The sequence below is a fragment of the Anopheles arabiensis genome, chromosome 3 (genome assembly GCF_016920715.1).
Source record: "Anopheles arabiensis isolate DONGOLA chromosome 3, AaraD3, whole genome shotgun sequence".
Classification (NCBI taxonomy): Eukaryota; Metazoa; Arthropoda; class Insecta; order Diptera; family Culicidae; genus Anopheles; species Anopheles arabiensis.
In genome coordinates, this window is record NC_053518.1 from 30,051,245 (window position 1) to 30,071,700 (window position 20,456).

At 46.6% G+C, this 20,456-nt stretch overlaps 4 protein-coding genes across 11 annotated transcripts in view; 2 read left to right on the top strand and 2 right to left on the bottom strand.

The window, feature by feature from the left end:
• LOC120900860 (arrestin domain-containing protein 3-like) overlaps positions 1-3,752 on the top strand; it is a 31,541-nt gene extending 27,789 nt beyond the window's left edge. The window contains exon 10 of the mRNA XM_040308386.1: positions 1,955-3,752. Within this exon, the coding sequence (XP_040164320.1) occupies positions 1,955-2,313 (359 nt within the window). The 3' untranslated portion in view covers positions 2,314-3,752. The remainder of the gene's footprint in view (positions 1-1,954) is intronic.
• Positions 3,753-4,842: 1,090 nt separating this feature from the next.
• Positions 4,843-13,657, bottom strand: LOC120900858 (zinc finger protein BRUTUS). Of its 4 annotated transcripts, none has more exons than XM_040308382.1 (8): positions 13,525-13,657; positions 11,627-12,224; positions 10,743-10,904; positions 9,242-9,400; positions 9,037-9,159; positions 8,799-8,954; positions 8,443-8,734; positions 4,843-8,374 (listed from the first exon to the last, which is right to left on the bottom strand). In XM_040308382.1, the coding sequence occupies exons 2-8, from the start codon at positions 11,750-11,752 to the stop codon at positions 7,842-7,844; spliced, it is 1,551 nt and encodes a 516-aa protein (XP_040164316.1). In that variant the 5' UTR covers positions 11,753-12,224; positions 13,525-13,657; the 3' UTR covers positions 4,843-7,841. The 4 variants fall into 4 exon arrangements, with proteins under 4 accessions (XP_040164316.1, XP_040164317.1, XP_040164318.1 ...); XM_040308383.1 differs by having other exon boundaries at positions 13,465-13,652; XM_040308384.1 differs by lacking the exon at positions 13,525-13,657 and adding an exon at positions 13,324-13,441.
• Positions 13,658-14,187: 530 nt separating this feature from the next.
• Positions 14,188-16,324, bottom strand: LOC120903550 (lysophospholipid acyltransferase 7). The gene is made up of 3 exons (XM_040313042.1): positions 15,850-16,324; positions 15,276-15,735; positions 14,188-15,189 (listed from the first exon to the last, which is right to left on the bottom strand). Exons 1-3 carry the CDS (start codon positions 16,056-16,058, stop codon positions 14,428-14,430), a joined length of 1,431 nt encoding a protein of 476 aa, XP_040168976.1. The 5' UTR covers positions 16,059-16,324; the 3' UTR covers positions 14,188-14,427.
• Positions 16,325-16,690: 366 nt separating this feature from the next.
• Positions 16,691-20,456, top strand: part of LOC120900834 (rap guanine nucleotide exchange factor 2) — a 40,685-nt gene continuing 36,919 nt past the window's right edge. For 2 of the 5 annotated variants that reach the window (XM_040308330.1, XM_040308334.1), the window contains exon 1: positions 16,691-16,824. The gene's annotated coding sequence lies outside the window, so the exon portion shown is untranslated. Of the gene's footprint in view, positions 16,825-16,853; positions 16,941-20,456 lie in introns of those variants that run through there. The other 3 variants (XM_040308333.1, XM_040308336.1, XM_040308331.1) reach the window with 2 other exon arrangements.

Genomic DNA, 20,456 nt, shown 5'->3' on the forward strand with positions numbered 1-20,456 from the left:
CCCCTTTCCCTCTTTAACCTGCCTTACGCCAGGACCCTACAGCCAGGACAAAATGGCAAGATAAATGCCGAAGTGCAATCGAACACGTTTGCTTCGTGACACACGCCGGATGCATGCTGCTGCATATAGATTCCCTTTCCCGCCACCGTTTGTGGTTGCTTCACTTGCTTTTTTCCCTTTTTGCAAGGTACCGGAAATCATGATGACAACGCCGCGCCGCAGTTATCCCGGTGACCTTTTGAAACAGGGGCAAGAAAAAAAGAAGCAAAAACCGGTGGGACGAGCTTATCCACCAGAGCGAGCGAGTGCTTACTGTGGGTTGGAAAATTGCACCGCTAAAGTGAAGCATGGCAATGACACATCCGGTTTGTGGGACGGGAGCACCAGGAGCGGCGTGGAAGCGGCCAAGAAGGCCAATGTGGATATAAAGTATTCATTATCCCGATCGAAAGTTAACTGACACGATGATGGCAGTAGAGTGAAGTACAAATAGAGTGAACGAGCTAAAGTAGTCGGGTATTTTGCTCAATAATTCCTAACCAAAATTTACAGCTATGCCATGTTGCATACCTTAAGGCGTTATAAGGCGATCACGTGAATCGATTGAGCGCCTAAATTGCTGCAATTTCATGAAAGAGTATTCTAAAGTTAACGGAAACTCATTGACATGATGATCACAAGAATGTGGTGGTTTCAGTACAATTTCTAACCATAAAGCTGCTGTTTTTTAAAAATATTGCATACATTTAGGCGTTACTTAATTTAATTTAAGCTAACTCGATGGTGCAAAGAAAACGGTGGCTCATGTTATACATCTAAACGTTGAGCTGCAGCTGTGCTATATTGAACACATTTAGGCGTATTGGAGACATTTAAACAAAATAAGCACCTGTATCGCTTTCAATAGTAAGTTAAAGTTAACGAAAGATTTATGACACGAGGATGGAATTGCAAATAGCAAAATAACTGAAAACTTGAGTTAAGCTTCTTAACATAAAGCTGTCAGTGTGGTAGATTGCATGCATCTAGGCGTGTTAGAAGTAAATAAAGCTAAAGTGTGCCTAAATTGCTGCAATTACATTAAAAAAAAAGAAAAAAGTAAGGCCAGAACAAATTGACCTAATGAATATAAAACCGAAAAAGGAAAGTATGCTAAATATTTCCACATTTAAGCTCAACTGTTCTAGATTGCATTCATTTAGGTGTTTTAAATTGCTGCAAATGCTTCCCATAACTATCCAGTAAAACCAATGCATCAAGTGAAATTCAATTCTTTAGACTCGGTAATAAATCAAGCCTGTAAATCTTATTAAATCAATCCAAATCAAATGTGCAGCATATAGTACACCATCGAAACGGTTAAGTGTTCCCAAAAAAACGCTAGGGACGTATCAAAAAGGGACCACCAAAGTGACACACGCCCGGCTTTTTTTTACGATGACACATGACGATGACGTGAGACAAAAATCCCCCAAAGTACGAAACGCGGGTAACAACCAGAAAATAGAAGAAAAAATCCTTCCACAATCACTTTCCCAAGCCACCCCCCTTGTCAATTTGGTCGTGCCGTCACATTCATTTCATTGACAAACAGCAACAGCAGTGGGAGTGATACTACAGCACACCACACCACTACTATTAAAGTCGACGGCTTTTACGACGTTAACCGTACCCGATTACTGCTAACCGTCACTCAAATCGTTTGGGTTTGGGAAGACCAACGCCCAGGATGTACGACACCCCGTTTACTGATAGCAAATCAAGCTTCCGAACCCTTCTACACATTCCCCCATTCGGTGCCATTTTGTCTAACCAGTCCATGAGTGTCCCTTTTTCCCCGGATATCTCGACACACACACGCGCGAGCGCACAGAAAACACGAAGGCAACACATAAAACACGCTTCCTTTGCTCATTCTCTTTTCGCTTCCTTTGCTTTCCAACTCCGCTTCCAGATGTAGCGATCGATCACGTCGAGGGTGGCACCTACATTGGGCCCGAGTTCCTGCTCGGTGAGGTGTACGATGGGTGCAATGTGAGCGACAACGAGCACCGGGATCTGGCACCACTCTACCGTCCCGTCTACCTGACCGTCGTCCGCAGCTCGCAGCAAATATCGGCCAAAGCGGTCGAGCGCAACAACCGGCAGCAATCGGCGGCGGCCGTGCTCGGCGGTGGTGGTGGTGTCAATCCCACCCCTTCCTCATCAATGGATGGTGGTGGTGGAGCGGCAAGTGGCAGTAGTAGCAGTGGCCAGAATGGTGCAAGAACCTCAATGGACGCCAGGCATGAGCTCCAGCGGTACCGGAAGTAGTGCGAGCTGGGAATGGGTTAATGCACACAGACACATGCACATGTGCCACACCTACTACGGACCGGTACACGCAAGAAAGCACAGGTCATTTCGGACGTATTCCGGTCCAAAAGCGTGTCAACAAACCCCTGAAACCCCTTTCTAGGAAACCGGAACTGCTGGAAAAGAAAAGCAAAAAAGGGAAAAACGAAACAGTTAAGGATGGATTGGAGAGTTGGGGTTGGAAGGTAGCTTTGAAGGACACTTTTCTAGTCTCCGCCATCGTTCGTTTTGGTCCCTTTTTTCGAACCACCCACCACCATCCCCAAAAGCAACAGAACCTTCTGGATCCAAGGCAAAGAAGAAATGGATGGCGCTCAAGTAGAGAGTGTAAAAGGCACAACAAAATTAAGAACAACAACGAACGAGCGGCCAAAAAAGTTAGCAAACCAGGGCGCAGGCAAGCGTTTTGTTGTTGAGAAAAGACTCCTCCAGAAACAGGTGAAGAAAAGAATTACCTCCCCCAAATGTACCGGTAGAGAGTGGAGAGAGTTCACCAAGAATAGAGAGTTTGAAGAGTAAACAAGATTGTACAAGGTTGCAGCATAGAATAGAGGAAGGTTTGAAGAGGCTTGAGGACATTTCTGGGAAGGGGGGGGGGGGTGGAGGGCAAATACACACCCGATACCGACACCACCCACGTGTTTACGTTCAATTCGTCCGCTGCCTGCAGAGCTTTAAACGAAACGAGCGACAGAGAAGCTGGATCCAGCCATCCCAGGTCGGGTCAAACTAATTAAAAGAACACAAACAGGAGACATGAGTGTATGTGTGTGTGTGATTGTTTCAAAGAGACCTTAGGGACAGCCCCGAACGTGCCAAAGATTTCGCCACTACACTACCAGGTAGAGATAGATGTTCCCAGTTTTCAGTTCTTCAGTGTAGCTGCAATGGAGTAGCGATTTTCGGTGTTTTAGTAGGTATCGACCACCACGCGCCTCGTAACATAACTCACCTCACGTTTTAGATGTTGCGTCTGCTTGTCCCGTGTCCAATTTGAATGTCCATCGTGTGTTCCATCGTCCTTCGGTATTTTAGGTTCATTTCCTCCCCTAACTCAATGGTTTGAGCCACCGTGCAGCAGCGGCATCCCCGCCCCGTTCGTTACCTGCAAATGGACGAGTGTTTAGAACATGTGTAGAGCATTATATGTGGGTTTCTCTCCTTATCGGTTTCAGTAGTGCATCCCAGCAGCGGATTTTTTGCAATAAAAAGTGGAAAACTTTTTCTAAAAAAATAGATAAAAAAAACACAGCCACCATATTTTGTGTGAGATAAGAGGGTCTGTACGCGTACACACCTCCGCAGTACCCAGAGTACGGTAGTAGTTGTATGTCGTGTAACGTTTGCATTAAAGAAAGGAACCTTTTTCGGCTCAGTTTCTTAGCCTCAGTTTTCGCGACAATATTGTTGGTGTAGAGCTTTTGTAAATTCGCCTACAGGCTTTTCCAGGAGTTCTCATAGTTGTGGGACACTTTATTGACTCTTTCTTACCCCGAATAGAGCCTAATGTAATGGGGGATTGGACTCTATAGTACTCTTTCTGGACAAATCCAATAGGATTTTCCAAGCAGCCTGTCCAAAAAGGGCACCATTGAGTTTAATTCCCATCATATGTAGTGCACTTCCCGATAAGAAAGAGTCAAGGAAATGTCCTTCAACTATGAGAAACCCCCTGGAGAAGCCTGATCGCATTTAGTTTTGGCATCATTGCTTGCCGCTGGGAAGCCAGTGGACGCGATTTCTTATAGGATTTTCCATGTTTTCCAGGTACTACTTTCACTGTTTGGTCGGTTGCATTGACCTCCCTGGTCAAACGAACGCAGCGCTCATGCGACTTTTCCCTCCGTCTTCATTTTCAGCATCATTTGGAGCTTCTTGTTGCTCAGAGTCGTCGGCCATTCGGAACTGAGCTTTATTTTAAATGCTTTAATTATTGTCTAATAGTACCAAGGTGTCTTAGATGCCGGAACAGGCTAATACGACGTCCACAAACTGCCACACGGAGTCCGTTTTAGACGCAACAGGGTGCCGTTCTTTGATCGTGCACGCTCCTAGACGGAGTTGCTTCACTCGTTTGGCCATCACGGTTAGAGTTCTACTGAAAGAGGTGTCAAATGTTGTCTCCTGACCCTTGGGAATTATTGAAAGTGAGATTAACGTTTTGTTAGTACGGGGGGTGATAAACCCACGAAAAGTCGATTTTTTTTTCCTTTCTTAATGCAAACGTTAACCTTAACGTACGGTAGAAGTTAACGAGAGCGTATCAGCTTACAAGTCCACAGGGCTACCGCGTACAAAAAACCGAACCAACGGAAATGGAAGAAAGATTTCTGGATTTCTGTTCGATTTAAAATGAATATAAAAAATAATAAAAAAAAATTAATAGAAAAGAAAAAGCAACACAAACTTAAGGAAGCATTATAAACTAATCGTTCGTTCTCATGATGACAAATACTCGGTGGCGGGGAAAATAATGGACACCATTGCTTTACTATTAGTTCAAACGATGGTGAAATGACTGTGTGTTTGTTTTTATTGTGTAATACGCAATTTGGAGAAAAAAACACACACACGCCAACGCATTTCCTTGTTACGACCGTTACGAAAAGAAGGTATATGTTTTCCCTTTCCTTTCTGTTTTTTTTTTTACTAGTTTTGTATACCACAAGTTGGTTTTAGTAATTATATTAGTGTACTGTACTGTTCAAACTGCCAGCGCAACGTTAACGTCTATTAGTAGTATGTAATTGTAGTAATTTGCATTCGCACTTGGTAATGCCACCATCCAGTTCTATGTTTTTTGTTTGTTTGTTTGTTTGCTTACCTTTATTTGCTTTTCGTGCGCGTTTTCTTCTTGTTTTTCTTCTTTTAATAATTCTAAATTGTGTTAAATTCATGTGTGTGTTTTACACTTTTCATGTGCCGATTCCTGTTTTTCTTCTTCTTTTTTTGCTTAATTTTTCCTTCCTATTGTTTCTTTTCCTCTATTTCACGCTTGCTTCAGAGACCAAATCTTTCCTAGAAGCGAAGAGGATTCGTTTTTTTTTTTCAAATTCCTACGATACGGGAGATACATTTTACATCTTCTACAACAAATCTAAGTTGAATGTCGGGTTTTTAGTCTTTCATTATTTTATGTTTTTTTTTCTACATCGTTTGCAAGCATTTTTGGGCATTTTTGTTTGTTGTTGCAAGGGTTTTCTTTTTATGCTCAGACTGAACGGGTAATTGATGATTATCTGTTGACGGAGTTGATTTTATATGTATGTTTCTCGATTTTTCTTTATACAGGGCGCGGTATCGCGTTTGCCACGGGAAAATGGTGCGGGGGGGGATAACAGAAACGTTGCTAATGTTTGGGTACTTTCTTATATTTTCTATTACATCATGACTTGTCTTTTGCTAATGCAGTAATCCAGAGTTCCAGTATGTGGTATGAGTTTCTTTGTTTTGTTTTGTTTTGTTTGATTAATCTACTATTTGCTATGTGTCATTAGTGTAATACGCATGCATTGTCTGTGCGGTCTCTCGATCGCATCGATTTCAAGAGAGCCGGAGAGAGTTGTGTTGCTGTCTATAATATGTCCGGTTAGGGTGTCTGGCACCGTACAAAGGGTTGGACGACTGAATAAAATGCTGCCCACCCGTAATGCCCACTCTCAGGGGGTGAGGGCCCGGATATCCGGATCCCCCAATATTACTATTACTGTTATGTGTCGCTCTTTGCAGAGTGGAGTGAGAACTGGGAACGAAATGGAGCGCTGCACAAGCAGTAGTTGGCAATCGATACAATAAATAGCATTCACTACAAGTACGTTAACAGTGTTGTTTTGAGTGGTCTTTTGTTTTTCGTCAGCAAATTCAGTAGGAGATTTTAATTCGATACACGGAGTACTATTACTATTGCAGCACGGCTTTTTTCTTATTTTGTTCTTTGAACTAACAAAAGATCTTCGCAACGCATTTACACTGAAATTCTGAAACCAGAAACTGGCTCTTTTAGTTGATCGTACAACGAGAATGGATAAAGAGAGAGAGAAAGAGATAAAACAGCGCATTTTTTCTGGTCACTCAATAAAAAATTGAAACAGTTTAGCATCAAAACACCCTGTTTGCCTCATGTTTATGTTACGTCTCCAAGGCAAGCTTGTAGCGATTTTGTTTGTGGGCTATTGGGGATGGAAAGTTCCATCGAATTTTCATTCTATCGTACTAACTACAAGTCTCCCGTCTAAACGCACGCAATGATCGCTAACTATCGGCGACTTATGAGACTCAGCTACTGGTATGGTTTTTGATATACGAAACGGTTTCATTGCGCCGCTCTAAGATTGGTGATGCTGTACGTGGAAGCTTTAAGAGCACGTTTGCGAGGGGGCACAAAACAGAACGGGGGAAAAACAACACATAAAGTAACAAATTCAGCTAGATTGATGAAAATAGTGGAGCATAAAATCTACTTAACAGAGAGAGAGATAGAGATTAAGGAAAAAAGGATTTACAAAACAGTGCAAAACAGACTAACAGAAAACGCCTCTACCAACTGACGAGGTGTCACGAAGGAAATAAAACATAAATAAAGTCTAGATAAAGATTCGTAATGTAACTACACCTATGTACAGAGTTGAAAACAACTAGCCCACAGCAAAAGCAATTCACCTAAATAAGAGAAAATAAGAAGAGAGTGTAAAATGTACAAGATAACAGCTTGAGAATAATGGGGAAAAACGTTGTTCCCCGTAATGCTGCATCGCCTATCCAGCAGTTGTGCCGCCTTTCCAGTCCCGAAAAAGCAAATAAACCAAAAAAAATAGAACACTACCTACAGATCTAAGATTAATTCTAACCATTCGTCATTCCATTTCTTCGCCATCATTACACAGCACCACAGGGCAGAGAACGCTCCCGCGTGTGCTGTACATTGCTCTAAATGGCTACGTTTCTTTTCTTTTTTGCTACCATTAATTAGCTATTTTACACGGAGCGGTACACAACTAAAGCCTAACCGAAATCAACGGCATTAAACCGGTTCAAAAAAGGGAAAGAAAAAAAACAAGGATAATGAACACAACGTACGGGTTATTCGCCGCAACGCTTACGCGCGAATGATGGAATGGAAACACCGTCCTTGTGGCAGAGTTAGCGCGGAGACTTCACAAAACGGAAAGATAAATACTTTACCACACACGCTGCACTGCGCTGTAGTAGTGTTTTTTTGTCTGCACTTGGTTAGTGCTTTCTTCTTTTCACCACACCACCGCCAGACGCATCACCAACATCATCATCATCATCACCAAGGAAACGCGGTTGCCCTACTGCTGCTGCTGCTTTTCCCCCCTTACTAGGAAGTTATCTACTACACACGCAAGCACGCGAGCACGTGCACATACACTCGCACACAACAAGGATCACATTCAGATATTCCGACCCAGATCGAAAGGACGATTACACACTTCAGCCCGCACTGCGTCCGCTGCGCCCTTCTTTCAGATTTGAGCTGCACCACCATCGCTAGTACTATTGCTATTATCGAACGTGGAACGATCGTCGTCACGGACCGGGGAGGAGGATGCGGAGGAGGATGACGCCGACGAGGAGCCTGCTACGTCCGTCCGTCCGTTACTGCTGCTCACTGCTGCTGGCAGGGTGCCATTGACGTTGCTACTATTGATGCTACTGCTACCGTTACTGCTGCTGCTGCTGCTGCTGCTGCCACTGTCCGATTGGCCACCGTGCCGTGGGTAGGAAATGCCAAGCCCGGACGAACTGCACGCGTCACTTCTGCTTCCATTGCTGGTGCCGTTGTTCAATCGTTGCGCTGGCCGGTGCTGTTGCTGCTGCTGCCCAACCGATACCGTGCTGACCATCGTCGAGGAGGACGGAACGGAAGACGATGACGAGGAGGAGGATCCGGACGAAGAGTTCGAAGAGGAGGACGAAGCGGCCGACGTGCTGGCCCCGTCATCACCACCGGGCGTTACCTGCTGCAGGTAGGTGTCAAGGCGATCCACGAGTCGTTCTGCACAAAAAAAAGTAAGGGAAATTAATTCTCTTCTCGATGGATTCGGCATAAAGTGACGAACTTACCATCTTCACTGTCGTCAATGGCGCTGTCATCGATGGCACTGTCATCGATGGCATTATCGTCCGATTCCACCATCGACAGCGGCACCATCCGTATCCAGGGGGTCGTCGTTTCGGCAGCTGGGTTCGACTGGGCCGTACCACCCGCCGCACTGCTCGCCCCGGCCGAGCTGCTGCCGCCGGGTGGCGGCGTGTTGTTGCACCCGTTCATGTTTTTCGTCTTGGTCCGGCAGGTGTTGTACGCACCGCAGTGGGTACACTTCAGCCCAACGACGTGGAACTTTACCGTTGACTCCTGCAAGAAATGCACTGTATAAGCGAGCTTCACAGCAAGAACATGCGCGCAGCAGCACACTCACCTTGTGGCAATCTTTGCACAGAATGTCCACGAAATAGTTCGCGTACTCCTTTGGCATGGGTGTGGCGGCCACCTCCGCGTCCAGATACTCCCACAGCTGGTTCATGTCCATCATCGAGGTCTGGCAGGTGGGGCAAGCATAATGGCCGGACGAAAGCTGCGTTATCGAGCAAAGTAAAGAGCAAAAAAACGCGATTATTAGGATTTGGAATTGCATTTTGGAGAGCAAACCCACTTACCAGCTCTTCAAAGCACGTTCGATGAAGCAGGTGGCCACAGTCCGGAATGTGGCACGGTATGCGGGAAGTGTGTATATCGTCCAGACACACGGGACAGTTGGATCGGGACACATTTTCCACGCACTAAACCGAAAAAAACGAATAAAAATATAGTTTTATTTGCTTTCACAGGCTTTTTTACGTCAATTTCCAGCCGCAAACTTACCCTATGGCCGTCGTACTTTAGCTGCAGCGGTAAACACATATTGCAAACCTCACAGTGAAAGAACCGTCCGCGGCCACCGACCCGGCAGATGCCGCACCCATCACAGTGATACTGATTGCGGTCCTCGTCGTCGAAAAGATTGCACACCAGGCATGTGTACTGTTGAAATTAAGGGAAGGTTTACAATGGATTTCAAAGGGTTTATCGCCGTTTTGTGGATTAAAACATCGATCTTTTAAAAGTAGCATTTTCCCTGTTTATTATTAGCTTAATGATTTATATGTTTTTTTTTCTGTTCTAACGTCCGCTTTTATCAATAATTGAACATTACTAACATGCTATTGATAATGAGCTAATTTGTTTATTTTATCTTGAAAATTGCTTACTACCAGGTCGAATTCGCTTGACCTACTTACGCTGTAAGCCCAAAAAGGTTTTGATATAATTGAAATCTACTTTCTTGTATTTCTTTGGTTTATACACGCTTACAGGGTTTTCCAGGGGGTTTTCATAGTTGTGCGACACTTCCTTGACTCTTTCCTATTGGGAAGTGACCTACATATGATGGAAATTGAACTCTATGACACCCTTTTTGGACTGGCTCCTTGAAAATTCCTATTGGATTTGTCCAAGAAGGGTCCAATAGAGTCCAATTGCTATTACATTAAGTTATATTCGGGAAGAAAGAGTCAATAAAGTGTACCACAGCTATGAGAACTGCTGGAAAACCCTGTATCTTACATAGATTAAGTGCAATCCAGATTAGTGGTGGGAGCTCGGAATCGGACCTACTCGATTCCGTGTTCGGAATCAATTCTCGAGCCGTTTCCGATGTTGGAACCGATTCCGATTGCGGAGTCGATTCCGGAGTCAATTTCGGAGCCGATTACAGAGCCGATTCCAGGCGTAATCGTAATCAACCTGGGAATCGCAATTTGCTCCTGTAACGAAATCAGGATTGACTTTAGACTTCAACATTCGGAATCAGGAATTAGCTCGGAAATGAGAATTAGCTCCGAAATGAGAATTAGTTCTTGAATTAAAATAAGAAGTTCCAGAAGCGAAATCAGTCCGGGAATCTCCATGAGAATAGATCGTTTACTAGTAAATTTTAATCTTTTGCGGCTATCAATACGTAGCATTATAGGATCCAAACGTCTATCATTATGAGGATGCCGAAACAGACTCCGTTTCAAAGGCAATTCTGATTTTGGAGCTAATTCCGGAACCAATTTCGGAGCCAATTCCAGGACCAATTCCAGAGTTGATTCCGGAATCGATTCTGGAAACTGATTCATGACCTACTATCCGGAAACGATTCCAGAAAAGTTCGGAGCTAGCCGAAATCGATTCCGACGAAATCTTCATTTTTCCCATCACTAATCCAGATATTCCTTAGCCCCAAACTAACGCTTTAATTTTCACCTTCACCCTGACCTCGACACTGAGATTCCAAAAAACCCAGCCCAGTAGAAACAACGACCCAACCGACAATACTTACCCGCCCGAACCGTACGCCACACTTTTCGCACTCCGCCTGCACACGCTGCCGGGTGTCGCACTCGGTGCAGATCAGCTCCGTCACCGTTTTCCGGTTGAAGAAGTGCGTTTCGTTCTCGTCGTGACAGTATCGGCACATGTAGAATTTGTTGCAGCATGGTGTCTGAAAGTGGGGAAAGGAAAATTCAAATTCATTCCAGCAATTAGCAAGCAGGGGAAGTAGGGTTTATAGCACAGCTTTGTCTGCGTGTGATAGATTGGAGATTAATCATAAGCTCGAGCAGGGGAAAGGGCAAAGCCGCAAAAACGTTCAGACCGACAAAAAAATCCAGCAGCGCGTGCTGCGATCTCCGCGATCGCGACCGGTGTGTGTGTGTGTTGGTTGTGCCGCCACCGCCTGCTGCTACGGGATGGTGAAAGTGATTTTTGCTCCACTCAAATCATAAATTATCATCTTATTATCCAAGGGTAATGAGAAAATGCGCCACAGCACACAAACACACACCGAAAGATATGCAAAAAAAAAACATAAAAATATACGGAAAAAGGCAAAACTTCGTTACAGTTTTGATCCGCATTGCCGCCAACGTCTATGTGTGTATGTGTCGGCCGTACATCTCTTGTACATCGCCGCGGTGGCTGAAAGAAAGTGAATGAACTGGCTCTGGACGGACGGCTCGCTGGCCTGCCATATCGGGGGGCCGGTTTTCGCTACTTTCGCTCTCACGTTTCTTCTGTGCTTTCTTCGGTGCGGCGCGCGCTTGGCGGCGGCTCACGATAACCTTGGCTTCCTTTGCGGCTCCCCGTGTGTGTGTGCAACACGGGGAAGTGTGAAGCCTGGTTCCTGGTGTTCCGGGTTCCCGAGGTTGCAAATAGAGCACTTACCACAAATTTGGCCCGCCGCTTGTAGTGCGCACAGCCGACCCGCTTCTCGTCCCCGTCCTGGTCGGCGGCAACGGTGGCCGTCCCATTGCCACCGGGTGGCGCCGGAATTGGTTTCTTTTCGTCCATCGTTCGTTTGCGACACGGGCTGCTGCTCTGCGACGGCTCCTGCTGCTGGTGGTGGTGGTCGCACAGGTGGCAAAGAATGTAGCGGAAAAAGCAGGAACAGCAGTGGAAAACTTGCCGGGGCAATGTGGCTCTAACTTGAGATTTTGGTTTGTGTGTGAGTGTGGAGATTGAAACGATAACACAATTCTACACAAGCTTCATGGCGGGTTTGCAGCGACCCGGAACCACACTCTCGCTCCACTATTGTTTACACAGGTAACATTTGAGACACTTGTTGTTGAGATGAACTGCAACTCGCACGCGTCGGAATCGCCCAAAAAAAACCACCTTCACTTCTCACTTGCCGGACACAAAAAAACGGATTTTCCACCTTTCAAGCCGAGTCAAAATTGTGCCCCCACTGCACCGTTTGCTTGCACTAGAGAGACAGACACTTCAAAAACTTCACTACAAAATACACCTACACTAGAAACTGGAAATGTAAAACAAAGCGAATTAGTAAGCTATTTTCCTGGAGAAAAAAAAACGCGTTCACTGTGTGGCACAATCCAAACAAATAGACCGTTGTTGTAGCCAAAAGAAAGAAAGAAAAAAATATATCGATCGATGACGACTGTTGCTGGCTGGCTGGCTGGCTGGCTGGATGAAGTTGCTGGCAGCCACAGTGCAACAATCACAGCAACCTACACCAGAAGGCTACACAGAGGACAGACACACACACAGGCACGCTAGCTCACACTCTCTAAGGTATGTCAATAAAAAATAAAAGTCTTTTCAAAAAAGGGAAAGTGAAACTGCACACACACGCGACCACGACCACGACGGCCACGACTGGATCGCGCGCGTCTCTTTCTTCTTTCACTTTGACGTCGCGGAATGATGATGATGATGATGAAGTTGAGAAGGAGGCTGACGATGACGATGATGATGGTGAGGAGGTTGCGTTCGGTTCGTTTCATGGGTTGCTATGTTCGCATGCTCCACTCCTCTCAACGTCATCGATTGCGCTCTCCGAGTGTGTGTGTTTGTGTGTGTAGTGTGCACCTTTGTTGTTGCTGTGTTTGCAGTGGTGCGGGACGACTGCATCTTCCACCAGCGCGATTCGATTGAGGAGAGCCCGTGATGCTAAATGCCACTGGGAGTTGTGCCTTCTCTGCCTGCTCTCCTTGCCCTACAACTCCTCCTGGTTAAACTATTCCTCCAGTGTTTTTTTTGTGAGCAAACACATCGGCCACAGCCGCGTAATCGCACTTTTGCTGGTTACGAAACGTTTCTGAACATCGATCGACTGTCGGAAACGCGTCGGTTCTAGGCACAGCACAGCACACAGCTCTTCTTTTCCTCTCGTCGCTCGCCACACAGCAAATTCTAGCGCACTGCTGGCAAACGCGAGCGCGTGTGTGTGTGTGTGCGTTCAAGTTGCTTCCTAATCAACATCCCAGACAGTTTGATCTTGCTTCTTTTCCTGGATTCCGAAGGCAAATCACACCACTGGATGGATTTTCACTTCACACGCTCACGCAGTGTGTGCCCTGTGTCAGCCACACGAACGGCCAGCACAGCGAACGCACCTGCGAGCAGCTGGGAAGGGACGGCGACGGGCACGAGGTTGCAGGGAAATTTTCACTTTCACGGTTGTCGCTTTTCTCTCACTTCCATGGCACGGGAGCACAGCGCGTGTCTGTGCGTGTGAGTGTGTGTGTTCCTCCTACCCGTGCGTGATGCACACCAATTTTCCACCCCAATCCGTTTGCCAATCGGAACCAGCTTACTTGAGATTGTACACTTTATTGCCACCGATTTTCCATTTGAAGGGCACCCCATAAAAAGAGGAATCAGTTTCGCAGCAGCGTACGCACACAGCGTAAATTTACAACGAATTGGAAAATTGGCTTTGACAGCTCGTGTAGAAAGGGATAGGGAAAGGGGGAGGGAGGGCAAGAGCGACTGAAGCTTTCAGTTTGACTGCTCAGGCGTCTGAGGGCGAAGACGTTTGAAGCGTCTGATTTTATGGCGAGTTTTCGCCCTATCGTTTTTAAAAAAGCCGTTGATGTTGGGAATGAAATTAGAAGTTCTACGATCCAAAAACGATTTAGTTTCTATTACAAGCCAATCAGTACATACATTAAGTCATAAGAATTAACTTAAAAAAACGAGAATGGTTATTTGAATAAAGCGTAAAACTAAAATATGTTTCAAAATAACGGTTGCATGATGAACAAATCTGTCACAGTGAAGCTGCCGATGTTATTCACAAAAAAACGAAGCACACATTCAATAAAATATGAAAACTTTTTTTATTAGCATTATTAGAATTCATTTCAGTATAAGAACAGTGAGTTATATGTAATTCATTGTATATAATTTGTACGTGTGTTTTCTAAAGCCTCTTTCGACTATTTCAAATTTCAATCCAACTGCGCTAACACCTCATCTACAACATGCAATAGAATCCAGTTTATTTAACTAACAAAATTTTAATGTAAAAAAAAGAAACATTTACCCGCAAACAACATCACTAGAAGCATCTAACGTAATAAAGTCTATTCTCTTCGTAACTCGTGAACACCTTTAATTTGTGTGTTATAAAGCCATCTCTCCCTTCAGCTCGGTGCAACAAATTTGAGTCTAGCAGTTGCTGTGTGTCATGAGAACCAAAAAAGGGGCCATACGGCTCAATCCTGCTTAGCACCGTCCTGCCCCACCTTAGCCTCCCTTCTAGCGTTAGCCTTTCGCTGCTTCGCTATCAGCACACCCGCTCCGTACAGCACAATCCACAGCACGTACCCGAAGTGGTACACCGAGCTGTAGTAGTACCAAATTTTGTCCACCGTCAGCAGCAGAAAAGCAATGCCCAGGTACGAGAAGGCGAAAAACTTCGAGATCCAGCACAGCACGTTCAGCACCGTGCGCTTCTGGCCCGTCGCATCCTTCAGGAACAGCTTCACGTACAGATCCTCGATCGGCAGATAGAACGGGGCGCCACAGATGCAGAAGTAGTAGCCCGCGTACACCCCGTGCCAGATGGCGGACACGGCGAGCGTGACGAGTGTGCGGTACTTCTTGCTCGGGAAGCGCTTGTACACGTACATCGCCATCCAGTACTGGACGCACATGTTCCAGTACTTCATCGCCTCGCGGAACGTCCAGCAGCGCTCCGTGTTGATGACGTCGATGTTGCGCACCGTTTCAAAGTCGTACTCCAGCGGGGAGCTATCCTCCGTTGCGGTGGTGGTGTAGTCGTCCATGCTCGGACCGTGGCCCGGTTTGCTGCCGGCCAGCTTCGGGTACGCACCGACGCCCGCCATCGTGCAGACGCACTCGCTCAGCAGTATGCCGGTGTAGATGCGCATGCGGAAGATGAAGAACGTCGGCCACACGTACATCAGCCGGTAGAGGAAGGAGCGCTCCTCGTAGAACTCGGCGCTGGTTGCGTACTGCAGCAACCAGAGGGTGCGGGTTACAAACGAGTTTAAAGCGATTAGCGACGGATTAAGGGTAGCGGGCGAAATGGCTTCCTTACCTGCAGCGGCCAGATGTACGACACGAGCAGAAACAGGCCCGCGTACAGTGGGATAACCTTCAGCTTGTCAACCGTCGCCCCGATGCAGTCCGCCTTCCCGCTGAACGGCAGGTACATGGCGTCACGGTACGTTTTGAACGTGATGTACGGTCCGGTCAGCACGCCGACGTAATTGAAGCTGTAATGGAATATATCCAGCATGCTGAGCTTCAGCAGCGCCCGGTCAGCTTCGGTCAGGGATGGTTGTGCGACCGCCGCCGTGTCCTTTTGCCCATCCGCCACCGTCTTAGACTTGGTGTACGCATTGTTCACCTCGAACGCTAATCCAACGAGCTTGAGCGTCAGTATCATCTGTATCATGTTCGTGTGGCCGGGCGGTGCATCGTACCCCAAGAACGACAGCGACCGGAAGAAGAACAGATAGCCGAACATGAAGCCAAAGCACGCCAGATGACACACTCTAGAAGGGGGAGGAAGGAAAAGAAACAAAGTAAATGCATCATTACGTAAAGGCTGACGACGAAGGAATTCTCGTCCGGTTGGTAACGGTGGCAAAGAGCAAAGTGGCGCTTACTTTCGGCTAGCATAGATTATCAGCAGTGCACTCACGAGATAACAGAACAGCATGTGCAGCATGTGGAAGCCACTGACGGACAGCACCACCAGCAGCCCCACCCCGGTGCCCACGAGCTTCCGCTGCTCGGGGTCGGTGAACTTGCGATAAAACTGGCCAAATCCGATGCACGACCCGAGCAGCACCAGGTAGATAATATCGTCCTTCATGGTGGCGGGGGTTCTGGACTCTCTCACTACACGTTTTCCTGCTCGATTTCTCCCCTATTGTGCTACGTTTAGCGGAAGGATTACGGCAGCAGACTGACGGCGCGTTCGTACAGTTTCACAATGCACACACGCGTCCACGATCGCGTGAGGCCATACACTTTGCTGGTGTAAGCGTTTTTCCGCAATCGCACAGGAATGCTCGACGGTTTTGTGCTGCTTTTCCTTGTGCTGATGGTGGTGCGTTGTTTACATCGCACAATTTATAAACATGGTTGCTTGACAGCGGGAGCGCTGTGTTGAATTTTCTTGCCCACGACGGGAACGTCAAACTCAGCTGTCAAGCGTATGGGTTGAACGCTACAGCGAGAGATTGGTTCAAAAATAACGTACATTTTTTCCGTGGCAATGTTTATTTGGAAACCTTCCTCATGACATGTCTTTTATTATGCAAAATAAGCTTGAATTATAGAAGATTAAAGAACAAAAAATCAAATTTTACACTAAAAACTAAAAAAACACAAATGAAACTTTCAACGTCAAACGAGCCTCATCAAATATGGCAACCCGGGTGCAGTGGGTAACCGCAGCCTGATTCACCTCCGCTCAGCATCACAGTTGTCAAAACGCTCCTCGGGTTCGCAAACACGCTACTTGGGCATAGGAAGCCAACAAATCAGCAGCAAAGCAGCAAGCAAGCCGCGACGAATCTCGAACTCCGAATTTTCCACTCGTCGCGTGAGTGTGTTTGCTGGCCGCCATCCGCATCGTAAGTTTTGCGTGTCACTGGTCCCGAGCGTGCCGTTATTGTGCATCCCATGCTCAGCTGTGTGTGTGAATTTTTACATTAAGCGTCGAAACAAGTTAATGTTGCTGGGTTTAATTGTACGTGTAGTGTTTTTTTTCGTTCTTTCGTGTGTGTGTTATTTTGCGCTTCTCTCCGTTCAACTAATTGAATATCCACCTCCCCCGTGTAAATTGAACAAACGACAACGTTTGTGTGAGTGTGTGTGTGTGCGTTCTAAGGCAGGATTAGTTATTAGTCAGCGAAAACATTCTTCACACTGTGTGCCACCCAAGCACTTTCCGTCGACAGCCCACTCGCCTGGGTGGGGGGTCGCCGTCACACCAGTCCCCCCCCAAAGAGAGGGAGGGGGGTTCGTTGTGGTTGTGTTTCTGTTTGTACTTGTGTGTGTGTGTGCGTGTTTGGAGTGTTTTGTCTTTCAATTGTTCTGTAAATATTTTAAACGTTGTGCCAAAACCTGTTTGCTGTTTGCTGGGGTGGTGTTAAAGCATCTGAAAAGCAGCATAGATTGCAGTAAAAAGAAGAAGCAAGCAAGCATTGAAGTATTGTGATGTGACAGCAGCCTCTCGTGTACACAGCGCCGAGAGAATACCGTTTTGTGCGCGTGTGTACACGTGTGTGTGTGTATGTATGCGAAGGAGTGAGCGGGCGCGCTTGCTTGTGTGCGTGTGTATGTGTGTGCGTATTTCTACGCACAGAAAACAAGATTCCAGTCGTGCGGTTTCCAGCCATTCCTTTCACCTCCCACCTACTACAACCCACCGCACTCCCAGTTCTTTTTGTTCAATAACCAAACATTCCTGTCAACCTTTTTTACCATAAACAAACGGTGGAGCGTCTATGGAATTTATGCTCAGGGAGGGGGGAGGTGAGGTGATAGTGAAGGGGAAGGAGAGCACGATCGCGTGGCAGTGTACCGCACCAATACAAACAGCGACGGCAGCATTATCGTATATTTTGGCCGCGCGCTCTGTGTGTGAGCGGGCGATGTAATCATTTCGGCGTCGTGTGCATAATTTCCACACAACACACCAACAGCAGGCGGCGGCGGCGGCGGCAACATGTTTTCCGCCCTAGCCAGTAACCCCCACCACCAGAGCCTACTCTTCGTCGCGAACGGGCACAAACAATTGTAATACGCCAGGTTTTTGTTTGGCCGAACGGGGCAGAGCGATGTGGGAAGTGTGTGATTGATTGTGTGTGCAGCGTTTAAATCCCCCCCCCCTTCATTCCTCCCCACCACCCATAATCGTGTTGCATCGCAGTGAAACTGAAACGACACGCAGAAAAAAACACGTTCACGGAAGAAGAAAGTGTGTACGCTCCGTACCTGTGTTTGTATGGGTGCGTGCGAGTGTGTGAATTTGTTGATTTTTTGTTTGCTATATTGGTGTGCGCCAACGGTTTTTGTTGATGATGTTGCCCTCGCCGAACCCTTCGACCCTCCTCCACACCCTCCCCAGTTTTGATGAGACAATCACCCAACTCCCCCCCCCGCACCAAGGGAAGGGGACGAGCAGATGATGCAGACACGGCCGCCCCACCCAGAAGAAGAGAGGTGGTGCTGGTGCAGCAGAAAATAAACAATTAAGGTTTGTAATAGTTCCTTCCGTATAGCGCTGCTCTTTGTTGCTGCTGTGTTTGTGTGGGAAGGGCCTGTAGTGGTGTGTGCATGCAGCTTAACACGTCTCTCTGTGTGTGTGTATGTGGGATGCATTATGCATCTTTGGGATCGTAGGTATTTCTTTGTGCAAAATAAAACAAGCAGGTTTTTTTTTGTGTACAGAGACGATCCTGCAATTCTTATCAGTTTGGCTGGCTCTTTGTGGGATGGAATGCGAGATGGAGCACTCTTAAATGTTTTAAACTATATTTCCCTCCTCGTGAGATTGGAATTTGCTTATTCGCTCAATAAAGTGGGTCATAATGCAACGCAAACAGGGTCGTAACAGGGTCGTGCTGAAGAAGCTGTGAATATCTTCACCTTCTTCGGCAGCATGAAACTTGTTGATCGCTCCTAAATCTCGTCGACCACCCGTTGGGCCGTGGCCAGAAGGGCAAAAGGGAAGGCACGGGAGAAGGAAGAGCAAAGGGAGCAGGAGATGAAAAACAAAAATCATCTAAAGTGAAGGCCCATCGGCAAAATCATCATTAGCGGGATTGTGAGGCGCACGAAACGTTGGGCAGTGGGCGCAAAAATTCCCCAGGGTTCGGCAAGTGGGAGTTTTTTTTTTCGGGGAGCAAATTAGATTAGTTATTTGAAATTTAAGGAATTTAGTTTTCGTTGTTTGTAAGTTAAACATTTTTACGCATTTAACCTTTTTTAAATTTAGGTAAAGAAAAAGGTAAACAATGGCGTTGTATTGCGCTATCGATCATAGCCTAGGATCAATTGTTGAGAGTTGGTCCTTACATTGAACAAGATTTATCTTATTGGATGAACCATCGAGGCTAAAACACGGTCCTTGAAACCAGAACCAGATTCAATTTTTAGCCTAAAATCACTTGTATTTGATCTGTACAGTCTGTGGAAGATCCCTATCGATGGCTCAACATATTTGGTCCTTCGTACCGGATTCGCTTTCCGGCACCTTACCAACCCCTGGCCTGGTTGGTAGCAGCAGCATTAGGCAACGCCGTTACTGAGCTTACTGCTACGATGTTGCGGCACAGACCGCTACACTAATCACGCTTTTTGCTGTCTTTCTCTCTACCACCATCCTGTGCCTGCCCTTCCCCCTTCTGCACTGAACCCAAACGCTCCCAGCGGGATGCGGGTTCGATCGGTTGGTGGTGATTCCCTCCCGAAATCCGGCGAGAAGAGCGCTTTGAATCCTGACCGGGAGGAAGAATCAAACAAAACAAAACAAAAAACCGCCCGCAACATCATTCAGGTAGCCAAAGCCGAGCGGTAGTTTTTGCGGAATCTTCCTTCAAACTGCCGTGTAAGCCGTGGTGGGTGAAGAGAGCGAGAAAGAGAGAGAGGAAAGAAACAGCAGAAACGTTAGAAGCAAATGAGGCTTTGAAGCGAAATGGAATGAAAGAAGGCATCGGTGGGCGCGCAATGATTGAGTGGAAAAATGTTGATGATGATGGTCGGTTTGTGCAGCATCCAAACGGCCAAGCATCGGGCGAGGTGCGGCAATTTGTTAAAATAAAAACCGCGCCACACATAGCGGCTTGTGGTGGTGGAAAGGCGTGCAGAGAGAGAGAGAGAAAATGAAAGAATGTGCAGAAGTAAAGGGTTGCAGGCTCCAGTCTCCACCTTTCCCTGGTGAAAACGGGGCTGGAGAGAGACAGAGAGAGAGAGCGAGAGAGAAAGATCGTTCAAAAAGGGAGAAACACAAAAAATGGCAAAGAAAGTATGGATGGAAAACGGTGTTTCTTTTCGTTTCTTTCTCTCTCTCTCTCGCTCGTTCTCTGTTTCGCGTGTAATCGAAGGATGCCGCGAAACTGTTTCGTCGCGCCCGCTAGTTTGATTGACGCAAGAAACGCCAGCACACTTGTGGGGCGGCAGCATCGTCGCCACGCGCACTATTGTGTTTCTTGGTGTGCTGGGTTGTTTCGGGTGGGGAGGGGAGGAAGTTTGAAAACTC